We start from the raw sequence: 24,490 nt of genomic DNA on the forward strand, positions 1-24,490 counted from the left end.
TTCATTGGCCAAAATTCACTGACATGTACCATATGACAGCCCAAGTCTGTTACTAACGTCGTGAGTTGTCTGCCTTCAGTCTTCATGAATCACATCATGCTCTTTCACAATCATTTCCAATGTTGTGATGTCGATGGTAGGTCAAAATGTTTGTCATCTTCCACAGATTCTCAGCCTTCCTTGAAGTGCTTGAACCACTCAAATGTTTTTGCTTGACTCAGTGCACACTCACCAAATGTCTCTGTCAGCATACAGTGGGTGTCAGCTGCAGTTCTCATTAACTTGAAACAAAATTTGATGCAAATCCATTGCTCCTTCACATTAACCATATCACAATTTGCAGAAGCACTGAAACATATTCTAACATGTGCCACTACAGCTCACAATGGCATGTGCCATGATGACACAACTTTGTGCAGCAGTAGCAAAGATGTGTATGTTGAGACATGTGGCAACAGAATATTGTAGTCTGTGCAGCAGTAGCTAAGACATGTATGTTGAGACATGTGCACCATAATATTGTACTCTTACTGGTTTGAACAGCACAATGAAACTCTTAGATGTTTTGGGCAGCACCTCGTACAAATGATTAGTATTTCAGCAACATCACAGAAAGTAGTTACAAGTAACACTATTTACTTTTTGTATCTATTCTAAGGAAAAGTTGTGCAGAAGTTTGTAATTGCATGTGAATGTTGGCTGCTTGCAAGAGGAACTTGTTATGCCTCACGTAAGAAGGAGAAACATCTACTAGCATGTGTCAGAATTTGACAGTGGTAGGCTACTGGCCTATAGGGATTGTACTTAATCATTCCATAATATTGTCAATCATATTCCCAAGATTGTCACCCAGATTTGGAATCAGAGGCTTCAGTGGGATCATACTCAGCACTATGCAAGAGCTCTACATCATGCACAAATAATGCCAGAAAGGAGAGACATAGTGCTCACTTGCCTGTGCATGATGGATCGTACAACCATGCCACATGCTTGAGTCAGAAAGTGGACTTTTTTGCAGCAAGACAAGTATCCACACAGCCCATGTGATGACTCCATGGACTGTTAGCTCAGTTAACACTGCTGTGGCTTCTCTTGATATGGCAGCAGGTTGATACATGCTGGCAGTGGAATAAATGATGGTACCATATCTCTTCTGAAGAGGACTCTTATGAAGAGTCATTCTGCATACAGCTCCGTGAGGGACATATCGACATGTTGAGGCTCCAAAGAGAGCAAAAATTGCCAGATTCAATTTGTCACTGTCATACAGGCTTAGAACCTGACATAATTGTTGTAGGGTGGCATGAGATACACAACATGATGACGTCTGGTTCATACAGATGGTAATTTTGCAGCAGGCTGTCCATTTTTGACTTGTTAAGGCCAGTGGCTTTGCCCTGTCTTTGAGGTCTCCATGACAGTATTTTTCAACAATATAAGGCAAGACCAAACGTTGTCCCTCCTATCCTGATATACTTTGATACAGACAGTGTTCTATAGTTGCCCTGGCCCATATGTTCACATCCCTCACCCACTGAAAATATGTGGTCATGGGGTGGCAAGAGATTAGCAGCAGACTCATCAGCCACTACAATTGATGAAATCTTATGTAGAACTGAAGCAACATGGAATGATGTGCTTTCATCTGTAATACAAGCTAGGTTTGACTTGATATGCAACTGGGTTGGAGTCATTATTGTTGCCACAAATGGCAGCCCTTGTGGGTACTAAATTTTTCACCCTGTATATCTCCTAAAATCACCTACAAATTTAATTTTTTGTCTTTCCTGCTATGCTGTATGTACACAATAAGCGCTATTTTGTTATTTTTTTATGTTAATGGCACACAGTGCATATGCTTAAAGAAAAATTACTGTTAGATGTTTAGAAACAATTCTACAGAACAGAAACAGCGCATTGTTGAGAACACCCTTAGCTGGGTCTTAATTATTGGTTTAGGAACAACTTTCATTTCTTCTGATTGTTATTGTACAATGTGACATCAAAGCTGATTAGACTTTTCTCATAGGATGCTGTTTTGGAAAATATTTTGTGTTTATACGATTGTCCTCTGGTACAGTAATTGTTTATGTACTTGTTATCTATTACTTTGCCAGGTTTCATGAGATTATTGCAAGTGAAATTGATAATTTCATGGTATGTTAGGGCACCTTATTTAGTAAAGTGATCTGTGAGTTTACATGATCAGAATTTAATGTTCCTCTGACATCAAAGTCATTAGAGATGGAGGAAACTCTAATACTGGACAAAACTGTTTCCAAGCTTTCAGACAATGCCATTCCTTGGGACTAACAAGAATATACATGTACAGACATAGGACTACATTGATTTGGGCTAGATACATTGTCCTGATGCCACAACCTGGTGCCAAGACAATGTAGCCTTCCAGGAAAATGTAGTGTGTTTTTGTAAGTTAGTTAAAGCTTAGTAAGAGTTTCAGTTTTGTTCATGTGCCTGTTGAGTGCTAAGTACTTCATGCATAACAGTCCAAAACTTTGTCACTAGATTTATAACAGGTTGAAACTTACAAAAAGTAAAAGCTTCAAACAGCCACTGTTAATAATGTTATTTATTGGAAATGAATAGTGCTGTTGTAGATTTCAAATTGACAAGTTAACTATCAGATGGCTGTTCCTTTTTATAATTCCATTGAAACATGTATTTTTTATCGTTCCATTGAAAAATGTATCTTTTTATGGTTGTGACAAAAGAGTCTTAGTTTGGTGGTGCCATAAAAAATTCTGCATCTTTTTGTACCAATGTTACCTAATTCTGAAGAGGTTCATATTTTACAGAATAATAAATGATGTTCAGAACTTTTCAAAACTTTGGAGTTACACGTAAACATACAGAATTCTTGAAAACTGGTGTTCTAAGGCAACTAACTACATCACATGCAGCTGCAAGAAACTTGCAAAGGTGAAACTGAATCAGTTATTACATCATTAAAGAGTAAAGATTCCAATGAGTATGACGAAATTTCATTTAGGATTATGAAGATCAGTGCCCCATACGTTAGTTCTGTACTCAGTCACCTGTGTAATGTGTCTTCCATGTGTAGTCAGTTTCCTGACAGGCTGAAATACTCACTAGTGAAACCACTTTACAAATTTATACTTTTAAGAATTTCAGGCCAGTTTCTTTGCCATCATTATTATCAAAAGTTTTAAAACAGCAATGTACAAGGGGAATTCAATAAGTAATAAAACAAATTTTTTCTGAAAGCAGGTTAGTTTTATTCAGGATTCCAATATTTCATATTATTACCAACTCTTTTAGCTACAAAATCCTATTTATCTACATAAACTCTGTCTAGTGTGATGGCCTTATTCCACCTTACTGAGAGGACATGTATGCCTGCATGGCATCACTCTATTTGTCAACATCAGAGTCAATGTTATGGTGCCTCAGTAACCTCCCGATCATCCAAGTACTCCTTCCCACAGAGTACATCCTTCATTGGGCCAAACAGACAAAAGTTGGAAGGTGTGAGATCCCAGCTTTAGGATGGTTCAGGAAGAACAGTCCAATGAAGTTTTGTGAGCTCCTCTCAGGTGTGCAGACTTGTTTGAGGCCTTAAGTTGTCATGGAGAAGAAGTAGTTTGTCTACATTTTTGTGGAAATGCATATGCTTAAGTTGTTTCTTCAGTTTCCTAAGGGTAGCACATAATAGCACAGTACACTCCAGAGTTGATCGTTGCACCATGAGGGAGGATATCAAACAGAATAACTACTTCAGAGCCCTAAAAGATTATCACCATGACTTTATAGGTTGAGGATACAGCCATGAACTTTTTCTTCAGAGGAGAGGTGGTGTGGCACCACTCCATGGATTGCTGTTTTGTTTGCAGTTCGAAATGATGAACCCATGTTTCATCACCTGTGATGATGATCAGCAAAAGATTGTCACAATCAGCCTTGTAATGTTCAAGCAATTCTTCATAGATGGTCCTTTGTTGCTGTTTATTGTCTTCTGTTAGGTGGTGAGGAACCCAGGGGGCACGAGTCTTTGGGCACCCTAAATGGTGGATGAGTATGTCACCACTACCAAGACAGACATCCAGTTGAGCAGTGAGGTGTTCGATTGTAATCTGCTGATCACTATGAATGAGTGTCTGTATGTTCCAACATTACAGGAGTCACAGCTATGTTCAGCCAGCCTGCATGTAGTAAATCAGACAGTACAGGGTGACGACAGATGCCTTGCCCAATGGCTTACCATGCTTTTGTTCTCTGCCAGGTCTCCATAGACATTCTGAAAGTACCTGCGAATATCTGCAATGCTTTGGTTTTCTGCCAAAAGAGACTCAATGATAGCTCTTCACATGGAATGCACCACTGCTACAGATGCCATTTTGAAGACTACATATAGCGTCGCCACATATTGGAATTACATGAAACTACAGGGACTGAAGTGGGAATACTCTACAATGTCTCACAATAGATTCTGCACTTTTTCAGCCAAAGTTGTCTGAAAAACGATGTGTTGCATTACTTATTGAATGCCCTTTATATTTGAGATTAGTGGCCTACTTCAGTACATATAATTTTTTTCTGTGGGGCCAGCAGCATAATATATGTCTGATAATGACATGATTCTTAGAGCACATACACCAAATAGCTCCTTATAATAAGTAATCTTTATTTTTGACAGTGTGTTTTGGCTTAATCATTATTTTAAAGTACGTTTAGATGGATGTAAGGATAAACATGAACAACCAACTGATGGTGGTGAACTTGTTGGCTAGAAACCAGTAATACTGATATTTATTTTTAATAAGTAGCATTGTCAGCATTGTCTGGTTGCTATTTTTACTTCTTGTAAAAATTAACTACTGTCTCTACACAGAGATGGTATCACAATGTCAGTTTTTGGCAAAATATCATAAATGAAATGATTGAATAGCATTGATGACTGAGAGTCGCCACCTGGTGATGTTCGGCCACAGAGTTGCAAGTCTTTTTAGTTGATGCCAGACTGGGTGATTAGTGTGTCAATGATGATGAAGTGATGATGAAATGATGATGAGGACAGCACAACATCCGGTCACCAAGTGGAGAAAATCTCTGACCTGGTTGGGAAACAAATGCTGTCCCACTGCATGGTAGTCACACATGATGATCAGTCAGCTGAGGGGATGCACACGAAATAGAATAGAGACTTCGATATTTAACAAAATATCACAACTGAGTAATCAAACAGATTATAATGCAATATTTATGAGGACAGATCAGTATACACTAAACAGGGGAGTAGCTGAGAAGCAGACACACACATAGAAGAAGACTGCTTAGCTTTCAGAATCCTTTCTTGGGGCTAACAAAGGCACACCTTGTGTGCTACCTCCACCTCTCTCCCACTCTCTGTGTGTGTGTGTGTGTGTGTGTGTGTGTGTGTGTGTGTGTCTGTGTGTGTGTGTGTGTTTTTAGCTGATGAAGAATTTTGTTGAAAATCTATATAATTCTCCATATTTTTTTTATGTACCTACCCAATGCCACAGCATCTCTTCCAGTTGGCAAGTAGTGATCTATTCTCATAAACATATTTTATACCACACTACACTTTGAATAAGGTTTTACTTTTAAAAGCATTTGTTTGTCATTTGCTCCCTTCTTAATTTTTTTAATATAGTGATATGGTGTTTTACCTTTACAAACATTGCTTAATATACTGTAGAGCAACTTACCAATTCCAATATTATGCCATTTCCAGGAGGTTGAGCTTCTCACAGTGCTACATATAACAGATACTCATCATGATCCAAAGTACTCACCTGGTAGCATTGCAACATGTGGAGCACCGGCATGCTGCCGCATTGATCAGGGTCAAGCACCGGATGAAGCATCTGCTGCTGGTTACTGGGGTGACTACAGGAAATGTGACATACCCTGGTATGGTGTGGTGTCTATGCTTACAAATGCTGTCACTTATAATCCTGTAAGTGTGCTTTCCCTTCTTTTTAGATTTCAAGATTCAAAATACACAGGGATGGAAGTGAAATCCCCATGTATTGAGTACTCATACACAGCACCAAGCAATAAGTAAAATAAGTATTAATAATTATTAAGTTATATATAAAAAACAAAGATGCTGTGACTTACCAAACGAGAAAGTGCTGGTAGATAGACACAATAAAAAACACACAAACACACACAAATTTCAAGCTTTCGCAACCCAAGGTTCCTTCATCAGGATGGCTGTTCATTTTTATAATTCCATTGAAGTATTTATTTTTTATGGTTCCATTTAAAAATGTCCCTTTTTATGGTTGTGGCAAAAGAGTCTGTTTGGTGGTGCCATAAAAAATCCTGCATCTTTTTGTACCAGTTCATCAGGATGAAGCAACCTTGGGTTGCGAAAGCTTGAAATTTGTGTGTGTTTGTGTGTTTTTTATTGTGTCTATCTACCAGCACTTTCTCGTTTGGTAAGTCACAGCATCTTTGTTTTTTATATATATTTTTCCCACGTGGAATGTTTCTCTCTACTATAATTACTAAGTTAATTTACTATCAAAACACTGGTGCTTTATTGTGGTTCTAGCCTTTTCCCCACAGTTCCGACCATGTATGCATTCAACACATATATTGAACACACCTCCTCCTCATCTTCTCTGTGGCCACCTCTTCCTCTTCTGTCTGTCCACCTCATTGTCCCACCTCTGTCTATCAACTCCCCCCCCCCCCCCCCACTCTTTTTTTCTCTTCATCTCCTCCTCCCTCTTTCTTTGTCCATTTCGTCTACCACCTGTATTGGACCATATCTTTGTCCCCTTCCCTCTGACCATATTCTCCATCCCTCTCTCTCACTTTTTCCACCTCTCCCTTTCCCTTCTCTACCTGCACACTACCCCTCCACACCTTCCCTTCCATCTGCTTCGTGCACCTCCCCTGTCTTTCTCTTCATTTCCTTCTCCTCCTTACTCTGTCCATCCCATTCTCTGTCCATCTCAAACTGTCCCTAGCCATGCTCATTGGCATGTGTAGTCCCTGCAATACAATTCAATAAACAATGGAGTAGGCCAATACTACTCCAACAACACACCTGTCATGCAGGGCAGGCTACACACCAGGGCCTTGAAAATCATTTAATTCTTCTGATGTACAGGCCACCAAGCAAAGCATGTTGATAAAGCACGCCTGTACTACTACAGCGCAACACATCCACCTGCCATGCAGGCAGCCTACATGTCAGAGCCTGGAAAACCATTTCTTGTCTGTGATATGTAAGCTGCCCTACAAAACAGGATGATTTGGCAGGCCGATATTGTTTCCACACAATATACCTGTTGTGTAATGCAGCCTGCTGGAAATAACATGTTTTTGCATGTATTTCCATTCCTATTGGAGCTAGATGATATTCGTAAGGCCTACTGTTTCTGTGATAATTTGGTTGAAATTCATTCAATGGTTTGGGAGGTGATCTCTATCATACACACATCGCTCTGCTTTATACAGGATGATACATGATCATTATTACAGGCTTCTTTGGGGTTGCAGAGGGGACTTAATAGATGAAGTTCTGATAAGGAACCCTTATCCAGAAATGTATCATTGGGATGTAGAACCTGATCACTTTTACATCTCCCGATTCACAGTATACACACAGCAGAAACGATGAGCTCTGACCCGTGTGCTGTAAGGAGCACATGGTGTGGGAAATGTATCAAGTACTTGTCCTATGTTTCTCTTCTGTGTTGCAAAGGATGTCCTCTTCAAAGCCGAGACAACAGTGAATCCTTGGAACACCACACCCAATCCTCCAGGTATTGAACATATCAGTTTCTCACAGTCATTGTTGTAGTGATGAAGATGTTATGCAGTGTCATAATACAACAACGACTGATGATGGAAGCCTCTTCTCATCTTAAAACTAATTTTACATCCAAACTGTACACGTCCATACATGGGCCCCTTATCAGAGTTTCATCTATTGAGTCTCCCCTATAACCCTTAGAAGCCTGTAACAAGAATTTTGAATCATACTGCTTGAACACTGCCGGAAAAAAATAATACACCCATTTAGAGGTTTTCAGTACACCCAAGATTTATTGTTGCAACAATGCATATGGAGTACTCAATAGCACAAGTGATTCTGAGGTACCAGGTATTGACCCATGCTGAAATACCTATATTGAGTAAGTGGTGTAGCCTTCACAGGTGGCTGTTCTAGCATTCAGTCAATGGTACAGCTGGCGAATACTGTACGTGGATATTTTATGCCAGGCGTGCTTGACCTATTCATGTAGTTCTGTAAAAATTGTTGGGTGATGAGTAAAGCAAGTCACTTCTCATCCATTGTATCCCCCATGTACTCAACTGGAAACAGATCTGGAGATTGTACTGGCCAGGGAAGTTGCTGCATGTCTTGCAGAGCATGTTGAGTTTCACAGGCAGTGTGTGGGCAAGCATTATCCTGTTGGAACAGCACATCACCTTTTGTTTGCAAGAACACAAAAGAATGTGTCTAACAGCATTCTGTACATAGTGAGCTCTGGATAGCGTCGCCTACAGAAACACCAAAGGATAATGAGAGTTGCAGCTTATCACACCCCAGATCATGAGGCTGGAGTGGGAGCATTGTGTCTTGGACAAATGCACTCTGAGAGACAGCATTCTACATCATACACTCAAACGCCCATCCCTTACAGGCAGGCAGAAACCACTTTCATTGCTGATGACCATGCCATGCCATTTCATCTTCCAAGTGATCCTCTGACATCATCAGTTGAGCCATGCATGTTAATGCTGTGGTGTGAGTGAAAGATGGGCTAAAGGCTTGAGTGGAAGACAGGATAAGGGTTTGTGTGCCCCTAGTCCCACTGCTAGTAACTGTTTTGAAACAGTTCATGTTGACACACCTGGCCTCACAAGTCCTGTTACCTGTGGTGTGTTAGCTGTTGAATCAACCATTATACCCTTACAATACGACAATCCTGATAGGAGTCTGCACTTTGTGGACATCCAGAACCTCATCTACAGGTGTGAGAATGTTCAAGTGACCACTGATACCAAGACCATTGCACAACTGAAGCAACACATCCAACTTGTGTGGCAATTCTCTGAAATGACCATCCCACCAAGTGGAAGGCCACAATTTGACCCCTTTTAAACTCACTCAGTTGGCTACGTTTGCATCACACTAAGACTTCTGGCTTTGAGCATTGCCTATTAAAGAGTAGACACATATGGCACTCTGGGAGCTATGCCACTACACTATCTGTTGGCAGACAATGACAAAACCATTATCAGTAGATTTGCTATCCCCCACGTGGCATATGCCATCATCTGATCAAAATCAACATTATTTTTCCAGGTGCACAGGTAACAGCCATACACAAATAGAGAAGGAAGCAAACTCTTAAGTATTATCTTCTTTACAGCAATAAATGAAAGCCTTAAGTACTGATATATTTTCCAACAGATGCATGTTTCTTTTTCTACAGATTATTTGTTCCTGGTTGCTGATTCCATTTGCAATGTGTGTGAAGCTTCCTGTTAACTCATGATTACTACATTACAATATCAATCAAAAGATGTGATAGGTGAAAGGTAAAAGTTATTTGAAATGCGCCACCCAGCTAAGATCAATGCATATGTTAAGCCCACAGTGATTTCCATTGCCAATGTGGTCTAGGCAGTTTATTCTATTGTATTTCATACTGTCCTCATAATGAGTTGTCTTACATCATCCCAGAAATATTGAAATTCTCAGATAGGTGAATGTGACTTCTCAATTATCCATGACCATGCCAGAAAAAAGAAACTGACAAAATTAAAGAGAAAAAAAACAAAGCTTTATACTCTGTAATCACACACTGCTTTACACATGGACACTGTGACATGCTATCGATGCTCAATATGTGTAGCAATCCAAGGAAAATGGTATTACGACAGTATCACTTCCACTAACATTCATATACCATAGCTGAAAATCAACAACCTCTAAGAAAATGTGAGGATTCTTGTTGTCTTACATATTTCACAACTGTACAGCTTTTACCATTTATGGGTTACTACAAGAGGTGAAATCCACAACCAAACAAACATAAATTACGCTTCTGAATATCAGGTAGCTGCAGACTTTAGTAACCTTTTGAGACCAGAGATCCATACAATCAATGAAACTGAAGTTGCCATTGGAGCAAAAAGCACTATTTAGGAATTAAACTGGAAGCTAACTAGAACATAAAATGATGCAAATGTTAATGAGACTGTGGGAGTGACAAGTCGATAGTCGACAAGACACTGAGAGATTCTCTTTACGAGCGGGGTTCTTTGGAGGACACGGGAGTGTTCGTTTTCCCGCGTTAACGTATGTATGAAGTGTGTTTGTGCGGTACAATAAAGGTGGTCGTTCACAGTATAAATTCCACACAAGTGTTTTCCTTTATGTAGTGAAATTACCCCTACATAAGTGGTGACCCCGTAACTAAGCAGTGTGAAGTAGGCAAGTTTCTTGAGATATTTTCCGCGACGTCTCGTATCGACATGTCGTCTGCACAGAACCTCTTCTGCGACATCGATGGCGTCATCCAAAACATCAAAAAGGAGCTCGACACGATGCAGCAAAACCCTCAGTTCACAGTGCCACGGACGCCTACATCTCAAACCGACTTCGCCCATGACGTTACGTTTCCAACCGCGCCGCGTGTGCCGGCGGGTCCCGCGCCGCCACCACAGGACATTGCCTCGCGCAACCAGTGCGCAGGACACGCCGATATCAGACCCAAAGTGCTCCCGTTTTCATCACCCGCGTCGGTACCGCTCCCACGAGTTTCGCACTTTCCGTTCGCAAGTGATCGTGGGCCACCCGCGTCGCGGTTACAAATTCAACCCCCACCTTTCGTTCCCGAGCGTGCGGAAATTTGGTTCGCTATTATGGAGAACATTTTCGTGCAGCAACAAATAGTCAACGATTTTGAACAGTTCACGCTAGTGATATGCAACCTGGACCAACGTGCGTCGTCAGTGGTATCGGATATAATTATGCAACCCCCACCACAACAAGCCTACGCCACTCTCAAGACGGCTTTAATTTCGCGTTGTACAAAACCTGTGGATCAGCGGATATCACAGCTCCTGTACCATGAGAAACGCGGTGACAGGTCGCCTTGTCACCTTCAGACTTTTATGGGCATTTACGTGCTATGGTGGACCCTTCCGTGATCTCAGACACATTACTTTTGCACATATGGCAACAGCAGTTACCTCCGCAGGTGGGCTTAACCTTAATTGCTTACAAGGGCCGGCCATTATGCGAGTTGCTGCAAGTAGCTGATAGAGCGCACTCCCTGTTCGACTCACGCGCCACAGTGGCCGCCGCCGCAACCACCTCGGCCAACGACACCAGCCGAGCACGGCCGGAGCCGGTCGACGCGGCGCCTCCAGCTTGTGCTGCCACGACCGCACGACAAGCGCCGGACGCGACCGAAGATTTCCGATCTCTCCGCGCTGCCATCGATCAGCTGACAGCCCAACTGCAGTGGCTAGAGCCACGCGACGTTGCGGCGGCTGACACACACACGCGTCGTCGCCAGCCGACGCGACCGCCACGTCACGCAAACAACGGCACCGGTTATTGCTGGTTCCACCAGCGCTTCGGCGCGCAAGCTACAAAGTGTAAGACGCCGTGCTCGCACCCAAACGCATCCCACGGCCTGCTTTAGGCGCAGCCGACCGTGACAACAAGCAACTGCGCCTAAACTCACAGACGCATGGAAGGGGAACGCCCCCATTTCAGCACGAGCCTACGTTATGTGGATCGACTTCTCCCACAGCTGTAAGGTACGCTGCTTCACAAAGACTTTTCGTTCCTGATCGCTCTACAGGATGGATGCTCTTGGTCGACACCGGCTCAGATGTCAGCACTCTGCCTGTAAATTTCTTCCCTTCAGACAGACGCACTGAAGAGACCACTTTGAAAGCAGTCAACGACTCAGTCATCCACACATATGGACAGAAAACACTGCCAGTGGACATTGGGCTACCAGAAGAATGCAACTGGACCTTCGTTACGGCCAATATCGATCAACCTATACTAGGTGCTGATTTCCTGGCAAAACATGCATTGTCCGTGGATTTACACAAGTCACAACTCGTCCATTCTGTCAATGGATTTGTTATTCCGGGAATACAAGGACGTCCGACTTCTCATGCATGCCAAAGGGTAGATAACCTCAGTGCACCCACCTGGGAGGACACCATAGCAACGAAGGAAGCTGACCAGCACATGGCTCAAATGACATCATAACAGTTAACGACACAACAACAGGCTCCAGCTGTTTCAACCACAAGGGCGACACCCAAACCACAACAGGGAACAAGAAAGAGCAGGGCGAAGCATGAGACGGTGCACCACATCCGTACAACTCCAGGCCCACCAGTCTCCTCACATGTTCGCAGGCTTGCACCTGATCGCTTGCGGGAAACCAAGGCCATTTTCAACGAGATGCTACAGGAAGGAACTATACAGCCATCCAACAGTCCGTGGTCCTCTCCTCTGCATCTCGCCCGTAAAAAGAATGGGTCATGGCGCCCGTGCGGTGATTATCGAGCTTTGAACGCCCGAACTGTTCCAGACAGATACCCTGTGCCACATCTACAGGATTTCACCCATTCACTGGCTGGGGCATCCATATTCAGTGTTTTGGATTGCCGTAAGGCTTATAATCAGATCCCAATGGCAGAGCAGGACATACCAAAGACTGCAGTGACAACCCCATTCGGGCTGTTTGAATATTTGGTGATGCCATTTGGGCTGAAAAATGCGGCCCAGACATGGCAACGATACCTAGACAGCATACTAAGAGGACTACCATATTGTTTCGCCTATTTAGACGATATTCTGGTGTTTTCGGAGAATGTTTCTGACCACCAGAAACACGTAAGTGAGGTGCAAAGCAGGCTTAGTGCTCATGGAATTACACTTAACAAGGACAAGTGTGTGTTTGGGGAACCCGTTGTAACCTTCCTGGGTTATAAAGTGTCAGCTCAGGGCATTTTCCCACTGCCAGAGAAGCTGGAGTTATTGCGTGCCCTACCACGGCCTCAAACCTACCACGATCTCCGACGGTTCCTAGGGATGATAAATTTCTATCGTCGCCACCTCCCCGGAACAGCAGCAATCCAGACGCCACTGAACAATGCCTTGGCCGGACACAACAAAATTGGCAAGCGCCCACTCCCATGGACACCCGAGATGGACTCGGCTTTCAAGGCACTGGAAAACATCCTTCACAACGCAGTGGGGCTTGCACACCCTGCACCAGGAGCTCAGCTAGCCATAGTAGTGGACGCAAGCCAAGTCGCAATCGAGGCAGCACTGCACCAGAGAGTGAAGGGTCATTGGCAGCCACTAAGTTTCTTCTCACAAAAACTACAGATGAGTCAAACTCGTTGGAGTGCATATGACAGGGAACTCCTTGCAATGTATGAAAGCCTCAGGCACTTCCGCCCCTTAGTTGAGGGCAGGCAATTCACCATATACACCGACCACAAACCTCTCGTGGCAGCTTTCTACCAAGTCAGCGATTCATGTTCCCCCCGCCAGGCCCGCCATATAGAGTTTATATGCCAGTTTTCAACAGACGTGCGTCACATCCATGGTGCCGAAAACATTGTGGCAGACTATTTTTCACGTATTAATGGGATAAGTCCAATGTTAGATTATTCCGAATTGGCAAGGGTTCAGGCTTCAGATACGCAGCTGCAATCCTTGTTGGTGGACCCGTCCACTGGCCTACGTTTACAACGTGTGGACGTCCCCTGCAGCCCATGTAAGGTATGGTGCGACACCTCCACGGTTAGACCACGCCCATACATCACCCCCCAGTTCCGACGAAAGGTATTCGACAGCATTCACAACCTGGCGCACCCGGGAACGAATGCCTCAGTGAAATTAGTGACGGACCGTTTTGTGTGGCCTTCAATCAAGAAAGATACACGGGAGTGGGCCCGCAGCTGCTATCAGTGTCAACGTAGCAAAGTGGGACGCCATGTTCACGCTCCAGTAGGACAATTCCCAAACCCAACGGCACGTTTTGGGCATGTACACATTGACTTGGTTGGACCCCTCCCCCCTTCAGAAGGTTACAGGTACTTGTTTACGGCAATGGATCGTTGCATGCGGCGGGCAGAGGCTACACCAATCAGGGACATTTCTGCAGAGACTACTGCACGCGCATTCTTGGAAACTTGGATGGCTCGTTTTGGGTGCCCATTTTTCGTTACCACCGACCAAGGACGCCAGTTCGAGTCAACACTGTTCCAACAACTGTCAAAACTCTGCGGTTTCCAACGAAACCGTACTACCAGCTACCACCCGGCCAGCAACGGTTTGGTGGAAAGGTGGCACCGGACCTTAAAGGCTGCCCTGATGTGCCACGAGGACTCATGGACTCAAGCGTTGCCATTGGTTTTGTTGGGGTTACGGACCGCATTAAAAACAGACATCAATTGTTCCTCGGCAGAGTTGGTATACGGAGAACCACTCCGAGTTCCAGCAGAATTCCTTGCACCAGTTCCTCTCCCAGATGACACACAACTACCCCACCTCTTGCAACAAATGAGGAAGCAGGCAGAGACACTACGTGCAGCCCCGACGTCTCAGCACGGCACGCATCCAGTGTTCATACACAAGTCCCTCGATACTTGTTCCCACATCATGCTCCGCACAGACCTGGTACGTCATTCGTTACAGCCACCGTACACTGGACCATACCAAGTGCTAGGACGGGACACACACACAATGGACATCCTTCTCCAGGGAAAGTCGACCAAAGTTTCCATTGAGCGAGTAAAACCCGCTTGGACAATGACAGCAACGACAGTCTCACAGACGACTTCAGACACAACTTGCAACGAACCCACACCTTCCGCAGAACCAGACAGCTGTGTCCCACATGAGCCCCACACCAGGGGGCCTAATGCAGCAACAGAATCAGCAAGCAGCACCCACACCCGCACTATCCGCACTCGGGCAGGCCGAGAGGTGAAGTTTAAGTACTCCACCATACCGGGTGCTCCGCACTTCAGGGGGGGGGGGGGGCTGTTTGGGAGTGACAAGTCGATAGTCGACAAGACACTGAGAGATTATCTTTACGAGCGGGGTTCTTTGGAGGACACGGGAGTGTTCGTTTTCCCGCGTTAACGTATGTATGAAGTGTGTTTGTGCGGTACAATAAAGGTGGTCGTTCACAGTATAAATTCCACACAAGTGTTTTCCTTTATGTAGTGAAATTACCCCTACAAGACCTTATGAGAGTGGAAGCCGCAATGAAAATTAACAGCAACATTATTTAAGGTTCTGTTGAACTTCTGTTCAGATTCTGCAAAGTCTATAACTCAGTCAACTGTAAAGTCAAGGAACAATAATAAAATATAAGAAGAGAATTTCCTACCAGTACAAAAATTAGATAGCCAGTGTAGAATCAACAACAGAGTGAAAATGACTCTCTGGAGTTATTTGCTCCTTTGTGGGGAATTAATTGCAAGATATAAGGGGATGGGGACAAGAGAGGTTTGAGAAAGTGATATATATTGCGAAGAGAGGAAATTCCATGTGCAACATCTCAGGTTTGATAGTAATTAATTCTTATTTGCAACAGTACACTGTTCCTGGAATAAAATGGTATTTTACTTTGTAATTACAAAGTATTAAAGATGTGTGGGTTGTCTGAAATGAAATACACACACCTCCACCTGATGAAGCAAAAGGGAATGCAGCTAGTGGCAGAATAAATGTGATGTCATTAAATTCAGAAAATAAATACTTTTTGAGCAAAGGAGACTACCCACCAGAAAGCAGAAGCAGTGAGTTGTCAACAGGCATACGCAAAAAAGAAAAAAACTTGAAGCTTTCAGAATGAATTCTTTCTTAAGGTAGATGTAAGATGTACACAGGAACAGATACAGACTCGGATCACAATTTTATAATGATGAGCGGTAGGTTGAAGTTTAAGAGACTAGTCAGGAAGAAACAGTGTGCAAAGAAGTGGGATACAGAAATACAAATTAATGAGGAGATACACTTGAAGTTCTCTGAGACTATAGATATTGCAATAATGAATATCTTAATGAGCAGTTTAGTTGAAGAGGAATGGACATAATTAGAAATAGCAATCAAAGAAGCTGTAAAGAAAAACATAGGTACAAGGAAGATAACTGCAGAGAAACCAAGGGTAACAGAAGTAGTTCAGCTGATTGACGAAAGAAGGAAGTACAAAAAGATGTGCAGGCAAATTCAGAAATACAGAGATACAAGGCACTTAGGAAAGAAATAAATAGGAAGTCCATATAGAAAGGTCAAAACAGTCTTCCGTGAAATTAGAAGCAGGAGTACTGACACAAAGAGAGCATTGAGAATTCCACTGTTAAATGTAGAGTAGAGAGCAGATAGGTGGAAAGAGTACACTAAGGGCCTCTATCAGGAGAAGGAATTGTCTGATGGCATGACAGAAGAAGAAACAGGAGTTGATAGGGAAGAGAGGGGATCCAGTATCGAGGTAAAATTTAAAAGAGCTTTGGAGGACTTAAGATCAAATAAAGCAAAAGGGATAGATAACTTTCCAACAAAATTTCTTAAATCTTTGGGGGAAAAGCATCAAAACAACTATTTGCATTGGCGTGTAGAATGTATGAGAATGGCAATGTACCATCAGACTTTTCTGCACCGGTCTCGGGGTAGCGTTCTCACTTCCCGAGCACGGGGTCCCAGGTTCGATTCCCGGCAGGGTCAGGGATTTTTCCTGCCTTGAGATGACTGAGTGTTGTTGTGTTGTCATCATCATCATCATTCATCCCCATTACGGTCAGAGGAAGGTAATGGCAAACCACCTCCACTAGGACCTTGCCTAGTAAGGCAGCGAGAGGTCTCCTGTCTCGCTCCCCTACGCTCTGTTAAGAAGTATGGGACTCATCATCATCATCATCATCATCATCATCATCATCATCTACTGAATTCCAAAGACAGCAAGAGCCAACAAGTGCGAGAATTATTGTACTATCAGCTTAACAGAACATGCATCCAAGTTGCTGACAAGAATAATATACTGAAGAATGGTAAAGAAAATTGAGGACCTGTTAGATGATGATCAGTTTGACTTTAGGAAAGGTAAAGGCACCAGAGATTCAGTTCTGATGTTGCAATTGATAATGGAAGAAGACTGAAGAAAGATCAAGATACGTTCATATGATTTGTCAATCTGGAAAAAGCATAATATGGTGCAAGATATTTGAAATTCTGAGAAAAGTTGGGATAATCTATAGGGAAAGATGCGTGATATGTAATAAGTACAAGTAAGCAGTAACGAAAATAAAAGAAAGATTTGAGTGTCGCATTAAAATTCAGGGTGAAAGGATATGTGGAAATGTTTTCCTACCCAATTTACTAAACCAAATACAATGCAGTGGTCTGCATCATGATGGATATTATATAAAGTACAGTTCTACACATGGTTAGAAAGAATGACACTTTTCTTTAAAAACTGAATTGCAACACAAAAGGAAATGAATTAGTCTCACAAATTAATGGCCCTTGTAGAAAGTCACTTGCTAAATTTTATGCATTTGGTAACAGTATGAGTCACTGCACAAAGTTGCCACCTCAACACTAGTACAACACTGAACTTTTACTGACACAAGGCATGGGGATTAGTCATCTCTAATGGTAAATATCAGTGACAAGATAAAGAATGAGGGTCACATGGCTATCATATGTGTGTTAACAGAGGTGACAGACATATTCATACAGTATCGATGTGGGCGTAAAATGTATGCCAGTCAGAATGTTTTCAGAGCAAACTATCAGTTATTCACCAGGCTTCATAGTGAGTGTGTAGATGGCACAGCATGTGAGGATCTTTAAACTCAGCAGTGAACATGTTGATTTGATTTGATTGATTTGATTTGATTTATTTCGTGTTCCATAGGTCCAACTGTGTTGGATACACAAGAACGTGGAACGAGTCCGTTTTTTACAAATACAACCTGATAATCTTATAGCATATACAGAAATTTGAGTAAATAATTATATAAAAATTTACACAGTAAATTCTTTGGGCAGCAATACAGAAAAAGAAAATACATATTTTCTTAGAATCATTAAAACACTACAGAAAACAGATATGGAGCACACACAGATACAGAGCTCAGGCTAAATAAAATTCTTAGTGGCATTATGTCAACTTGTATTATATAATATTAAAATATTACAATTTATTTAGTTAAAAATTCATCTAGATTGTATAAAGCTTTTTCTAACAGAAATATTTTTAGTGCTTTCTTAAACTCACTCTTGTTACGAATCTTTGTCTTTATTTCGGGAGGAAGAGCGTTGAAGAGTTTTGCTCCAGTGTAGTGGACACCCATTTGTGCCAAGCTCAAATTTCTGAGTTCACTGTGTATGTCATTCTTCCTCCGTGTGTTATGCTCATGATAATTACTGTTTGGTTGAAATATATCTATATTTTCACAAACAAAACGCATGAGAGAAAAAATATATTGGCCCAAGAAATTTGGTTGTTTCCGTTCTAACTATTGGTTGATTACCACATGTCACACTTATCTCTCTCTCTTTTTCTGTTTTTGTACAGAATTGAATAAAGCTGGTCTTACTGGAATTTAATGAGAGACCATTCACCTTGAACCAATTAACAATATCTGAGAGTATGTGATTAATAAGTTCCTCAAGATTGTTGTCTGTTCTACTGCTCATAAAAATTGTGGTATCATCAGCAGATAATGTAAATTTACACAGCAGGCTTGTACATGATGGTAGATCATTTATAAAAATCAGGAATAATAGTGGCCCAAGAATTGAGCCCTGGGGCACTCCACATGTAATGGAACTCCATTCAGAATCTGAGGAAGTGTCATATACTCCACCCGAGCTATTCAACACAACTTTTTGTTTTCTGTCTTGGAGGTACGACTGTAGCCAATTGCCTGCAACACCACTTATTCCTGCTAATTTTGCTTTTTGCAAGAGAATCTGGTGATCAACGCAGTCAAACGCTTTGGATAAATCACAGAAGACACCAAGTGCTAGCATTTTTTCAGTAAGGGTTTCTAGGACTTCATTTGCAAGTGCGTAGACTGCGTCTTCTGTTGAACGGCCCTTTTGAAAGCCAAATTGGCTCTTGCTGAGAACTCCATTCTTCATGAGATGATCAGTAATTCTTACATGTATTAGCTTTTCTAGAATTTTGGAGAAAGCTGTCAGCAAAGAGATAGGTCGATAGTTAGTTCAGCTTCATTGCCCTTTTTGTACAGGGGCTTCACGATGGCATACTTAAGTCTACTGGGAACAACACCTTTCTGAAGGGAAGCATTGCAAATATGACAGAGAATGTCCCTTGTCCACACACAAGAATATTTCAATAAATTACTAGATATATTATCAACCCCTGCAGAATTCGTACTTTTTAGAGACATGATGATTTTTTGAATTTCTTCTACAGTGGCAGGATTAAGGTGCATTTCTGAAATTGTGTTTGAATATATGGCTTGACAAAGAGTTACAGCTTCATCAACATCGGGCTTGCAACCAATCTGTTGAGTTACTGATAGGAAGTGTTTATTAAAAATCTCAGCCACCGTTTTGGGGTTATCTACTAGGATACCTTCATATCTGATATTATTTATATCTTCTTTACTTGTTGTATCTCTTCCTGTTTCTTTTTTTTACAAGGCTCCAAATTGCTTTTATTTTATTATTAGAATTATCTATTTTCTTCTCATAATAAAGGGCTTTTGATTTCTGTATTAGTTTCTTCAAAATTTTACAGTATATTCTATAGTGTTCCCATTTTTCTACATCTTTACAGAATCTTATTGCAGCATAAGTTTCCCTTTTGGTTTTACATGACTGTTTTATACCTTTTGTAATCCAAGGCTTGCTAACAGAATTGGAAGCACTGTTTCTGACCCATTTCTTGGGAAATATTTCTTCAAAAAGAGCACAGAATTCATTTATAAAACAGTTAAATTTAGTATCAATATCATCATGGCTATAAACTAAAGACCAATCCATTTGCTGCAACCTGTGGTTGAAAGTTCCTTTCGCCTCTTCATTAATTACTCTTATGAATTTCCATCGAGGAAATTCTTTTTTGAACAGAATAACGTCATAAATAGTGAGAATTTGTCCATCATGATCTGAAAGCCCACTTATAACCTGCCTGACAATATAATTCTGATGTCTATTTACATCTAAAAAAATGTTGTCAATCATAGTTTGGCACTCGGATGTAATTCTTGTTGGGAAGTTTATTACTGATGTCAGATTGTGTAAGGTCATCACAATCTCAAAGTCTATTTTATTCTTATTTTCTGTCAAAAAGTTTATATTGAAATCACCTAATACTACAATATCCTTCGCTTTTGAAAGTAACCATGACAGAAGGAGTTCCATTGAATGCAGAAAAGTTTTTATGTCACTTGAAGGAGCCTTGTAGACAGCCAACACTATTATTGGGTAGAATTTAGTTGTTATTTCTGTGGCACATGCCTCAAATTGTTGTTCCACACAATATTTCTTAATATCTATAGCTTTGTATGCTACACTATCCTTAACATAAATTGCTACTCCACCTTTATCTTTACTTTCCCTACAGTAGTATGTTACTAAAGTATAACTTACTATAGATGGCAAGGCACATTTATCAGTAACATGGTGCTCAGTTAAGCACAAAATCTGGGCATTATTTATACTGTCCTTTTCACTAATGTTAATAAGGAATTGATCTGTTTTGTTTAAGAGGCCCCTTATATTTTGATGAAAGAAATAGATGCCTTCCTCTTGCTTTTTCAGTCTATTAGTGCTGTTACCTGACTGAGAATCCATTGGAGTCTGCCTTGAGACAGGAGAGAGGAGACACCTGACACTACCTGCTGTTGTCCCTTCTTTTTCTTCAGGCCCACACATAAAAAATCGTTGAGATGAGAATGAGGCTCAGCATTTCTTCTGTCCAACAGCCTTCTATTTGTTGTTGTTGATGGTGGTGCTGTTTCTGACACTTGAAATGTTGGTTCTACCACTACTGCTGTGTTTCCTTGTGAACTTGGAGTCTTCTCGTTTTTGTTATTTTCGTCTAAAATAATACTTGGCTGATGAGGAACAGTAGTTCTTTTGTTGTTGAAATCGATGTCCACTGTTCTTTCTGTTAAAATTTGGTCTTTTTTTTACATGTTTTGCTGCTGCTGATGAGGTTTCTAAAGATTTTTTTTAAGCGTTTTCGTTATGGAGTCAGGCGATGGCAGTGCAATTATCGTTTTGGTTTTGAATTTATTTTGGAGGTTTTTTATTACCCTGGTTATCAGGCTTGTCAGATATTCTTTCCCCAAGCCATTCAGGTGAAGTCCGTGTTGCGTGTGGAATCTATGTCCAATATTGCTTATATCAAAGCATTTCACGTTTTTAAAATGTTTGCAGATTTTTGCAAACTGACTGTTGGCACTTTCTATTTCCCTGTTAACACATGACCATCTTACAAGATCATAGCGATGCAGAATATTGACAAGTATTACGTTAGTGTGAGTGAGGTTCCTCAGACACTGTTTAAGATCGCGCGTTGCACTCGCTGTTTCATTTTTGTAGACATCGTTTGCGCCTCCCATAAGTACAACGAAGTCTTTATCATGCAGATTTTTTGCCTCTGCAGATTCGGTAATTTTTTTAATTTCGCTAATTGGGGCTCCTGGTTTCACTATACCATACCAAAATGTTTTAGTTGTTTCTTTTAGTTTACTCGGAAGTCCACGACCATGGCTGTCTGAAAACACAAACAGTTTCCTGTTATTGGAGTTCACAATTTGCGAATCGTTTTGTATTGTTTTACTACACACTTCGACACAATTTTTGGTCGGCACATTTATATTGACCTCCTTCACAGTTGTTTGCGTCAGTAAATTTTCTTCTCTTACCTTATTCCCCAAAGTGCCTTTTTGCTTTTCCCATCGTTCATGCGAACTGTAAGTTGCATTTTCACTATCGGCGATCGAAAGTACTTGAAATGTGTTTTCATGCACAAAGCTTGCGTAACTTTCGCAGGTTTTCCGAATTTGCACTTTGGACTTGCTGTTTTTGCACTTTACATTTGACCACTTTTCCGTAACGGACGAACTATCTCGCACAAGTTTTAGCGTGTTCAGTTCACTATTTTCTTATTGTATTTTCCAAATGTCGGTTTTCAAACTGCCGATTATGAACTGTAAGCTCGTTATGCGTTCATTCAGTTTCTTGATTTCGTCTTTACAATTTTCACATGATTTCTTTTTTACGGCAAAATTTAAGTTTTTCTGGAAGGACACTTGCTTAACTTTTACTGTAGCCGCCATCTTAGTTAGAGCCATCATGCATGTCACCATTTGGCGTGTCCATCGGGATGCAGGTGTGGAACCAAAACAATGCTGACACCACGAGGAGAAGAGCGGGACTGAATGAATCTAGGCTGGCGGAAGCCTCACCAGAACCCAAGCTACCTTCTTTGAACTGGTCGCTGGCAGCCATAGTATCCAGTCACATGGCAGAATTGACAGCTTGTGGCAGAAGTTAGCATGTGAAGAAAAAACTTTCATCCTTAGCAGACGGTCGTAGCGATTTGGGACCATATGGGACTGCTAGGACCGATGTGTGGCTGAGGGCCATCACTATGTCAATTATAAGATGCATGCTATCCTCAGTGAAGGTGAAGAAGAGCTACAGTCAGTTGAATAGAACGAACAATCTAAAGAGCACGGAATATGAATTGAGAATAAATGGAAGAAAGATGAAAGTAATGAGAAATAGCAGAAATGAGAACAGTAATAAACTTAACATTAGAACTGGGGACACAAAATAGATGAAGTAAAGAAACTCTGCTATCTAGACAGCAAAATAACACATGATGGATGGAGCAAGGATGGTATAAAAAACAGACTAGCACTAGCAAAAAGGGCATTCCTGGCCGAGAGAAGTCCACTAGTACTAAACACAGGCCTTAATTTGAGAAAGAAATTTCTGGGAGTGTACACTACTGGCCACTAAAATTGCTACACCACAAAGATGATGTGCTACAGCCGCGAAATTTAGCCAACAGGCAGAAGATGCTGTGATATTCAAATGATTAGCCTTTCAGAGCATTCACACAGGGTTGGCGCCGGTGGCGACACCTACAACATGCTGACATGAGGAAAGTTTCCAACCGATTTCTCTTACACAAACGGCAATTGACTGGCATTGCCTGGTGAAACGTTGTTGTGATGCCTCATGTAATGAGGAGAAATGTGTACCATCACATTTCCGACTTTGATAAAGGTTGGATTGTAGCCTATCGTGATTGCAGTTTACGTACTGCGACATTTCTGCTCGCGTTGGTTGAGATCCAATAACTGTTAGCAGAATATGGAATTGGTGGGTTCAGGAGGGTAATACGGAACACCGTGCTGGATCCCAACAGCCTCATATCACTAGCAGTCGAGATGACAGGCATCATATCCGCATGGCTGTAACAGATCGTGCAGCCATGTCTCGATCCCTGAGTCAACAGATGGGGATGTCTGCAAGACAACAACTATCTGCACAAACAGTTTGACGACATTTGCAGCAGCATTGACTATCAGCTCAGAGACCATGGCTGCAATTACCCGTCACGCTGCATCACAGACAGGAGCACCTGAGATGGTGTACTCAACGATGAACCTGGGTGCACGAATGGCAAAACGTCATTTTTTCCAGATGAATCCAGGTTCTGTTTACAGCATCATGATGTATTTGTCATCGCCATACTGGTGTATCACCCAGTGTGATGGTACGGGGTGCCATTGGTTACACGTCTCAGTCACCTCTTGTTCGCATTGATGGCACTTTGAACAGTGGACGTTACATTTCAGATGTGTTACGACCCGTAACTCTACCCTTCATTCGATCCCTGCGAAACCCTACATTTCAGCAATGCACAGCTGCATGTTGCAGGTCCTGTATGGGCCTTTTTGGATACAGAAAATGTTCGACTGCTGTCCTGGCCAACACATTCTCCAGATCTCTCGCCAATTGTAAACGTCTGGTCAGTGGTGGCCGAGCAACTGGCTTATCACAATATGCCAGTCACTATACTTGATGAACTGTGGTATCATGTTAAAGCTGCATGGACAGCTGTACCTGTACACGCGATGCAAGCTCTGTTTGACTCAATGCCCAGGCATATCAAGGCCGTTATTATGGCCAGAGGTGGTTGTTCTGGGTACTGATTTCTCAGGATCTATGCACCCAAATTGCATGAAAATGTAATCAAATATCAGTTCTAGTATAATATATTTGTCCAATGAATAGCCGTTTATAATCTGCATTTCTTCTTGGTGTAGCAATTTTAATGGCCAGTAGTGTATGTTTAGAACACAGCACTGTGCAGCAGTGAAACATGGACCATGGGAAAACCAGAACAGAAGAGAATTTATGCATTTGAGATGTGGAGCTACAGAAGAATGTTGAAAA

At 41.8% G+C, this 24,490-nt stretch overlaps 1 protein-coding gene across 1 annotated transcript in view; it reads left to right on the top strand.

Annotated features, from left to right (window-relative positions):
- LOC124594484 (sphingomyelin phosphodiesterase-like) overlaps window positions 1-24,490 on the top strand; it is a 148,684-nt gene that overhangs the window by 75,209 nt on the left and 48,985 nt on the right. The window contains exon 5 of the mRNA XM_047132860.1: window positions 5,735-5,959. Coding sequence (XP_046988816.1) covers window positions 5,735-5,959 — 225 coding nt within the window. The remainder of the gene's footprint in view (window positions 1-5,734; window positions 5,960-24,490) is intronic.

The sequence above is a fragment of the Schistocerca americana genome, chromosome 2 (genome assembly GCF_021461395.2).
Source record: "Schistocerca americana isolate TAMUIC-IGC-003095 chromosome 2, iqSchAmer2.1, whole genome shotgun sequence".
In the NCBI taxonomy this organism is placed as follows: domain Eukaryota; kingdom Metazoa; phylum Arthropoda; class Insecta; order Orthoptera; family Acrididae; genus Schistocerca; species Schistocerca americana.